Source organism: Spermophilus citellus (assembly GCF_964194105.1).
Source record: "Spermophilus citellus genome assembly, chromosome: 9".
Classification (NCBI taxonomy): Eukaryota; Metazoa; Chordata; class Mammalia; order Rodentia; family Sciuridae; genus Spermophilus; species Spermophilus citellus.
Genome location: NC_138191.1, coordinates 93,300,232 through 93,309,989, shown reverse-complemented (window position 1 = coordinate 93,309,989; position 9,758 = coordinate 93,300,232). Strand labels below are relative to the sequence as shown.

Genomic DNA, 9,758 nt, shown 5'->3' with positions numbered 1-9,758 from the left:
AATTATGTTAAAAGTAAAATCCTTATTCTGTTTGGACCTTACTATTTGTGAGTATAATAATATGACATCTGGGATTTGCTTGAAGATATTTGAATCCCATCTCCAGTCTCAAATGAGAAAAATGGATAAAATAAAATTAACAAAATACTGAGGTTGTTGAAATGGGGTAATAGGCAAATGGGACTTCATTAAACTGATCTCTCCACTTTAATGTAGGCTTTAAAATTTTCACAGTAAAACTAAGAATGAATAATCACGTATAAAATAAATGTATTCTGTGCAGTCTTTTCCTGCCCTTAGATTAAAACTCCATGATATCCCTGCTCCCTCTTAGATAACAGGCAGTTCACGGGATCTTTAAGTCATACATTTAATTTCTATTCAGAAATGGGAATGTCTAGTCCAAGGTATACATCGAAGCTTCTCTGTGATTTAGTTTTGATCTTACTTGTCTCAGTTCTGGCCACTTTGGAAATCCACAGCAGGAAAGGGATTGGGCAAGCTTGGCCAATGTGCCCTTTCATTTCTCTGATCTGCCTCCAATTCCTCATTTACACCTCACCTGTCCCAAGCAGGGGAAGCACATTAGGAGAACCAAAGAGGAGATGCCAGAAAGGTCTTGCTTATATTGACAGTATGGCAAACTGGCCTTGGGGTCTCTGTATCTTGCAGATGGTTAAGCCTGCCTCTTTCTTAGTCTAGAGGATAGTTTTGAGAACACTAGAGCAGAGCTGTCCAAGAGAAATCTAATGCAGGACACAAATCTGAGTCTTGTAAATGATTTTCAATTTTCTAGTAGCTACAATTTAAAAAGTAAAACAATAAAAATAAAAATAAAAAAAACAGGCAAAATTAATTTAAATAATGCATTTTATTTTGCCTAACATCTGAAGTAGTATTCCAACATATAATTAATATAAAATACTAATGATATACTTGACACTTTATTTTTCATACTACCTTTAGTAAAAACTGCAGTATATTTTACACTATCAGCACATCTCAAGTTGCATACTAAATTTCAAGCCACATGGGCCTCGTGGCTTCTATACTGAAATGCATCCTTTTAGAGATTCCCATCACTAGGGACTCCCTCTTCACTTGTACTTTCCTTGCTCTTGACCAGGATGTACTGATTACATAGCCTGTTCTGTCAGAGAGGGCTCGCCTAGTCCTGTTGCCTGGGTTTTGTTATTCATTAAGTAACTTAGTTATTAGAGTTCACTCTCCCAACTGTTCCTGTTTGGAACATGAATTCCATGGTCATACTACCTATGGATACTTATCTCATCTGTGGAAAATCCAAGCTTCCTGGCAAGCTCCTTGCCTTTGAATTCCCCCTGCCCCCTGGACAGTGCACTGGACAGGCCCTTGGAACATCACATCTGTTCTCTCCCATGAGTCTCCTGGCAGGTCCTCAGGAGCACTCACCCAGCCCTGGTCCCAACACACTCTGGAGCGTGGACAGATTTCTACCTATGCTCCCTGCCAGAGGGGTCAGGCCATTTCTCCTCTAGATCAGGGCTCTGCAAATGAGAGCCCAATGAGCTAAGCATGGCTTTTACATTTTTAAAAGATTGAAAAAAATATACAAAGAAAGTAGAATCTGTCACAAGGACTATGTGTGTCCTGCAAAGCCTAATAGCAATTTGTCCCTTTACCAAAAAAAAAAAAAAAAAAAAAGGTTGTGGAGCCCTACTATTTACCTTCCAAGCAGGAGAGGAGGTCAGAACAAATCTCACTAAGTTTCAAATGCCAGGATGCATAAACGAGGCTGCTGCCTCAGCTGGAAGTTGAGAAGGGCAATCTTGACCTCTCACAAGGCCTGAGGACAGGAGTACCTTGCTCCCCCAGCCCTGTCCTTAGGGGCACACTGCAAGAACATGCCTAGCTAGACCCTCTTTCACCTCCTTCCTCTCCACTCTTTCAACTTGAAGCCATATCCTTTAATAATCTACATACTTTAATTTGTACTGCCCTTTGGAGTTCCACTCTTATCATATTTAGTACATCGACAAAGTTTCAGTTGAAAGCTCTGGTTATTCTACTACCCTCTTCACATCACCATCACCACCATCAACTGTGATTTAGTTCCCTGAACAGCCAATGGATTTATTGGGGTAGGAAAGAGTTAATGATAGTTAATTCACCTGTTCAACACCAGCACAACTACAACCCCAAATTCTCTAAAGACATTGCAATCTTTTTCCCAAATGTCTTCACATTCTTTGTATCTTTCCCTGTGGCATTCCTTTCCTTCTCTGTTCACCTGCCAACCTCTGAGATGCAGCTCAAATAATTCAAAAACAAAATTTTATGGGAAAATTAAAAATAAACTTCTCTGATTCTCTCAAATTAAAATAGCAACTCCAGCAAGGGGGAAAGACACCATCATGCCCATTCCACAGCCAGAAAGACACATCCCTCCTCTTGTCCACAAACAAGTGCATCCCATCTGGTTGTAGAATGACTCTTCTATCAGGGAAGGGACTCTACTTGTTAAACCACTTTGAAAAGTTTTATAAAATACCGAGGCCAGATTAGCATGTTGGTGTGTACCTGCAATCCCAATGACTTGGGAGGCTGAGGCAGGAGGATTATAAGTTTGAGGCCAGCCTGGCTACCTTGGTGAGAACCTCAGAAACTTAGTGAAATCCAGTACTGGGGAAAAAAAATTATGGAGGCCTATCCCCCTTCCAGACAAAGGAATGGGTTTCTCTGAGTTGAGGTCTGAACATGGGCATCTTTATTCTTCAGTGATCTACTATGGAGCCAGAGCTGAGAACCACCACAAAATGGGGAGTGACCAGAAGCTAAGGACTCTAGTTTGTCTCTGTAACTCTAGTTTAGCAAAGATTCATTCAACCAAAGTTGTCCAATGAATAAACTATGAATACAAGAGAAAAATAAAGAATAATTTATGGAAGTATATTCATACAAGTTTATTAAAAACCGTTGTGAGATAAACAACCATATATTTATCTAATGACTTCTGACTTATTGGACAGGCTTGTGTAACCGTATCAAACATATAAATTAACTAGGCCCCCCACATCTAACGAAGCAGTTTTCCCAGTTGTGGTAAATGTGGCCTTAAAAGAAATATAGATGGATGCTGCAAAAACAGGAACATTAAGCCAGTTCATTAGCATAGTCTCTAAAGTCCAAAAGACGGACCTCCAAAGCCCCCTCATGTAATGCAGATATATTTCAAGGTTGTTATCCCACAACTGTCAAACCCAGCCTCTTCTTGCCTTCTGCTGTGTGATTTATACTCAAGAGTGGCATGAGAGTTTTTTTTATTAATTTGTTTGTCAAGCAACACTCCCGGCTCTCTGGTAATTATGTTGCCTGTTAGTAGCATTAAGTACAAACATATCTCTTGGTTTATTCACTTGTTAATATGTGCCTCTCCTATATTTAGATGCAGTGATATATACAGTCATGAGATCAGAAAATTGCTGATGGTCAGGAGAGGACAACTGGAAGGCACGTCTGCCTTTTTTGCCTGTAATTAATATGCAGTGCACTGGTGGCACGTGGTGGAGAGATCAGATGAGAAGCTCTGCGTCTGAGTTGGCCCCAGTCACCCTGTCTTTGGACAAGTTAGCTTACTGCTTTGTGCCTGATCACCCCATCTCAGAAACGGAAGGCAATAATGAAATCCATCTTGAATGCCCAGCAGAGTGTGAAATAAGAGAGGAGAAAAACACTTCGTAAGTACAAATAACTATGTTAATATGCTTTCTTCATGCAATCGGTTGCTAATACGCCACACATCTACGGCGTCAGGTACTACAGGGATATAAATAGCAGTGGCTGCTGTCATCATTGCTATTATAGAGCTCCTACTACAATAATGAAGTCCTCTGGGATCTTGTGGTTATTAGTTTTGTGTGACAACTTGGTGGGGCCACATGGTGCTGAGATATTGGGTCAAATATTATTCTGGGTGCCTAAGAAGTTGTCCCTAGGTGAAATGAACATTTAATTGTTGACTAAGTAAAACACAGTGCCCTTTAGTGCAGGTGGGCCTCATCGTGTCCATTGATGACCTCACCAGAACAACAGGGCTGAGGGAGAAGAGGAAGCCTGTGGGTGTCTGTTCTTTACTGCCTTCAGCTTGAGTCGGAAACACTAGCCCTTCCTGCCTTTCTGACTGGAACTCAAGCCATAGGCTCTCCTGGCTCTCAGGCCTTCAGGCTGGCACCAGAAGTGGACCATGGGCTCTCCTGTGTGTCCATCTTGCTGGCTGCAGACCTCAAGGTGTGTCAGCCTCCACCATCACAGGAACTTATTCCTAACAGTGAATCTCTCCCTCTCCCTTTCCCTCTCCCTCTCATTCACACACACACACACACACACTCTCTCTCTCTCTCTCTCTCTCTCTCTCTCTCTCTCACACACACACACACACACACACACTCACACACTCATATTATATTGGTACTGATTCTCTGGAGAACACATCCTAATATCCATCTTTAGCAATACAAGCCCTTTGGGGATCTTTGGGGATCTTCAGAGATGATTCTCTTCCACTAAAATGTCGTATGTTGATGGAAGTTTCTCATCTGCACCTACTAGAAACAGTTGTGTTAGATGACAGTGATTCAGAATGGCGGACCAGCTTTAAGAACACAGATTCCCAGGCCTGAAACATTTAATCAGTACCTTTAAAGATAAGAGTCCAGGGATCTGGATTCCCTAACAGGCTTCTCAGTAATTTTAGCTGACTAGATACATTTGGTAACTACCCATCTAGGTGGGCTAGGAACCAAGGATCTTCCCCGTGTCTAGATTGCTATATCAGGTCCTTAGGTTTGGTTACTATTTTCCCCTCTTAAGTGACAAATGAACTGGACAGATAATATATGAGACTTATAATAACGAATTTCAGCTCTACTCATATTTCCCCTGTATCTAAGCTCCCTGGGGACCTCCCCAACACCTACTGAATACAATCTGACCTCCTTAGAATGGTGCTCAAGCTCCTCCACAATATGACCCTGGGTGAGTCTCCAGTCTCATCCTCATCAGTCACCCTCACATGCATCTCACAGTCTACCTCCCCCAGAGTGCTGGGTCCCTTCTGTGACCCTATGCATCACTTCTATTCTCACCTCTCCCTGTTACCCCAATCACTCATGCTACAAGTTTGGGCTCAGGTGGCATTCTATGCCATGCAGCCTCTCTGATGGCTCTCTAATGACCTCCTTTATATTATAGCTATCCCTCATGTACACATCATAGAACAGGAACTTAGCAAAAGCAGAGCTGTGTGCTTCATGCCTGTGTCCTCAGAGCTCTGTGTCTGGTGCACAGCCAGGTTCATGTGTTGAATCGATCCAGGACAATTTTTTTTTTCCTACATGATGACCAAAAAGGAAAAATTTTAAAGGTGGGATATTTAGTTACAGAACATGAGAAGGATAAGGACAAAGGGCACAGCATGGGGACCAGAGAGCATAGCATATTGGTTAGAAGCAAGATCTCAGGAGAGACACAGCTAGACTCCACTCCCACCTGTCCTACTTAGTAGTGATCTGATGGGTCATGTGGCCTCACCGTTCAGTGTCTTCACCTAGATACAAGGAGACTGATGATACCAACCTCCACAAAGAATGAAATATGCTCATAACTAAACATGTTATTAGGGTATAGTATATAAACCATTTAATAAGTTATACTTAAGATACTTTCCTTAAGATATTGTTGTGTGTGCGTGTGTGCGTGTGTGTGTGTGTGTGTGTGTGTGTGTGTAGTGATTAAACCCAGGGCCTTGTGCATACGAGGCAAGCACTCTACCAACCGAGCTATATCCCCAGCCCTTTCATGAAGATTTTATCACTGTTTTAGCAACTGAGAACAGACCTGGACAGTGGAAGTTCTCTGATTTATATGGACTAGAAAGTGGAAGTCCTCAAGCTAACTTATCTTCGAGGCCATTTCCATTTCCAAAGGGTACCTGCCTAGGGGTGGGGGAGCCCCAGAGTTATGTTCTCATCTTCCCCGGGGTTGCCTTTCTTCTCTGATAAATTCCCTTAGGAATATAGATCCACAGGAGATTTATGTGTGTGTGCTGTTTTCCAATAGTTAAAGCAACTATTTGCCACCACGAAACATCCATTCGTGTCCTGGAGGTCAATTCTAAAGGTGCCTGCATCTGTGAAGGAGAGGATTGATAGAGGCCACAGGCCACTGACTTGATATTATTGCACTTGAGACCAGTCTCCTTTGACTCTGTGCAGGAAGGAGAAATGGGCCACACCTTGACCTCAGCCTGGAAACCTTACAGACATCCTTGGAATTGAAAAAGTGATTTTAGATACTATTAGGCCCAATCCACTGCCCTGGGCATGTACTAAAACCCAGGTTGGACTGCAGAAAATCACTGAGACTAGCTCGGGAGGTTGAGGCAGGAAGATCACAAGTTCAAAGCCAGCCTCAGCAATGGTGAGGTGCTAAGCAACTCAGTAAGACCCTGTCTCTAAATAAAATATAAAACAGGGCTGGGGATGTGGCTCAGTGGACAAGTACCCATGAGTTCAATCCCCTGAACACCCTCCCTACAAAAGAAGAAGAGAATTAACAAAGCTATTGTTGCCAAAGGCCACTGAGTCTATGATAAAGACTGCCTTGTTCTGACAGAAATGAGAAAAAGAAGGACAATGGTGTAAGGTTTTCATAAAAGTGAACAAATTAAACTTTTTAAAAATCTAAGTTTCAATTCTTTATACTTTGATGATGTTAAAATTACTCCACATTTTTGTTGTTGATAGTGGTGGCTGTTTTATATACCTATAGAATCCCCAAGAGTTTGGGACCTTTTGGTGTCAGGATTGAGAATAGCAGCTCTGGAATCAGAAAGACCTGGATTGTTATCTTTGCTTTCCTCCAAGTTGAGTGATTTCTCTGCATCTTTAAAATGGAAACAGTGATAATCATGCCTACCTTCCAGGACTACTATGTGATGAAAAGACCTACCAAATAGCATGTGGTTAGCACAAAATGTGGCACATTTTGTGGCACAAAATTCATAATGATAGGTTATTCAAGTTTTTCAAAATTCAATCATGTAGATAAAAATGTCAAAATGAAGAACCAACTTGGAAGGAACTAACAATCATTTAACTCTCCCATGTGGAATTCCTCCTAGACATAAATGGTATTCTTTGAAGACTACTGGTTTTGGATTCAGACAGACTGGGTTTCTATGATATGTACCTGGGCCATTTGGGTGGGATCAGTAAGTTTTAATAAGGTAGCCCATTTCTCTGAGCTGCTGTTTCCTCATCTGTTGAGTACAGTCCCTAATACAGAACATTAACTCACTAGACATTTTACACCCATGCTCAAAATATATGCAGCAACCCCACAAGATAGATTCAGTTAATTATCACCATTCAGTTGATTATTGTTTATAGTTGAGTATATTAATAGAACATAACTATATAGTTATCAATAACATGAATTGCATTGCTAGAACAAGGATAATTTCCTACAAGACTGGGGTTACAACATTTTCAACAACTGATTGATATATAACCTTATTTTTTGTGTGTTTCTTGCTCTTTGGAGCATCAGATGACACTTCAGTACCATGCTTTGGGGCCACATCCAAAGATAAAATCACCCAACAGGCACAAAAATGCAGAACACATGGCCCTACACAGAACACGCAGGGCGCCCTTGTAAGAAGGATGAGAGATGAAAAGAGGGCAGAGCATCATCCGATTCAGCGTCAGCTTGGGATGTGCATGTGGGGAAATTGCAACTTTTTGCTACTCTGCCCATGTCTGCTAATGACCATAGGAACAGCCAAGTTTTGATTTGGGGCTTACAAATAAATTTCAGTGAACAGTTGCACTTGCAAATATAAATCTGTGAATGATAAGGATCAACTGTGCTATTCTTTTTACAGATCCAAGGCTCAAAGAATTTATGTTATACAAGTAGTTAATGGCCAGGTGGTTGATTTGAGAGTGGGTTTATGTGTCTCTGATAGCCCAGGTTCTTTCTATTACTAGCCCTTCATCTAGTGCTGCCTGTGTCCCAGTTACCTTCAGGAAGCAAGAATGGTCTGAATAGCTCCCTCACATGAGGATGATGAGCATCGATTTCACCAGTGCCCTTTAAGGGGCTTTGTAAACTAGAGCATTATACAAATATAAAGGGTTGTTATAAGTGGCTCCACTGAAGTGAGGTTACATGATCTAGCATTAAGGCCGATCATAATGAACTCTCTGATTCTTCCACAGTAGAAAGAGATGAAGTTAAGAACCAGACCTTGAGAGGTCCATGTTTGGGTAGCACTCATCCCAGCAAGCAATGAGCAGCCAGGAATTCCAGCTAACTCAGTGCAGCCTCAGTGGGATCACCCATCTAGGTTTCTGAGAGCAAAAGAAGTATTCATAGTATATTCAGTTAAAAAATCAAAATGCAGGTTGGATGCACTAAAAATAAATAAATAAATGCTTCTGATGTCAAGTCCACTCACAGTTGCTGTTTAAAAACAAACAAAAAAACCTGCCACCCAGGGCCACAGAAAACAATGCAGCCGCATTGTCCAGCAGATATTGATGAAGGGGGATGTTGTCTCAAAAATCATCTTGAAGCCATTTGCTGTGCCTTAATGAGGGAGGGGGCTTGGAGCCCATGGGCTCTATGTTAATTACAAAAGATACTTAATAATTGAGGCCAGAATCATCCAATATAGTTTCTGAAAAATTAACTATCTCTGATTAAAATAATCAGTAAAGAGGGAGAGCAAGGACTTCATGTCCCTTCACTCACTAATTCCACTTCAAGAATGCTAACAAATTGACCAAATGAAGGGGGAAAAATTGATGTAGAAAGATGTTCATAGTGTAGCTCTGGCTTTTAGCTTTTGTAAACAATGGGATTTGGTTAAAAATTATGATGCTTTCACACAATAACAAATAAGTGTAATTAAAATGATTTCAAAGAACTTTTAGCAACATAGGAAAATATTCAAAGTGCAATATTGGTAAAAATACATGGAAACAGGATACAAAGAACATGAATCAAATTGAGTGTGTGAGTGTATTCTTAAAAACAAAATAAGCAAACAAAATCTGAAAGAAAATATGTTAAATGTTAACCATGATTGAATATTATCTGCAAAATTATGACTGATTTTGTCTTCATTTCCAAGGTTTCTACAGTAAGCATATATTATTATTTTTTTTAAGATGGGGGAGGCAAATAGCACAAGGAAAGTACAATCCAGTTTGCTATCACACTCTACACCTAAAAGAGTGCTTTGATGAACAGAGACACAGATTAAACAAGATTTAGCCTGTTCATCTAACAGGTCACTGATCTGTAAAAATATCAGATGTTTTCAGATTTTTCAAATCATTTATTATTAAGCAACTAGTTGGAGTGTAGCCAACTTAATTAAACAAAGAACATGAGATGGCCCCATCCCCAGAAAAGCCCCTGGAGGTGCTGGGATTCTCCTCTGTTCACATCTGCATGGCTAGAAACTGTGCCTGCTACAGAGCAGGAGCTCAATAAATATCTACTGTGAGCTTGGAGACATGGAAACAAGGCTGTAACACTCACAGTTCAAAAGCATCTTTCATTCATTCATTTATGCAGTCATTCTAAAATTCATTAACTACTTATGCTCTATGTGACAAGCGTGGGCAGCTTTTAAGACCCTGAACAACCAACGAGAGTCTCAATATATAAATAAATAAAGGACTTCATGCAAGAAGAAAGTTTTTGAA

At 40.7% G+C, this 9,758-nt stretch overlaps 1 protein-coding gene across 8 annotated transcripts in view; it reads left to right on the top strand.

Moving 5' to 3' along the window:
- Positions 1-3,488: 3,488 nt before the first annotated feature.
- Positions 3,489-9,758, top strand: part of LOC308655739 (uncharacterized protein) — a 60,716-nt gene continuing 54,446 nt past the window's right edge. For 7 of the 8 annotated variants that reach the window (XR_014023511.1, XR_014023512.1, XR_014023513.1 and 4 more), the window contains exon 1: positions 3,489-3,716. Coding sequence is in view for 3 of the 8 variants with exons in the window: in XM_081305950.1 (XP_081162076.1) it covers positions 3,520-3,716 (197 nt within the window). In the remaining 5 variants the exon portion in view is untranslated. The remainder of the gene's footprint in view (positions 3,717-9,758) is intronic. The other variant, XR_014023514.1, reaches the window with a different exon arrangement.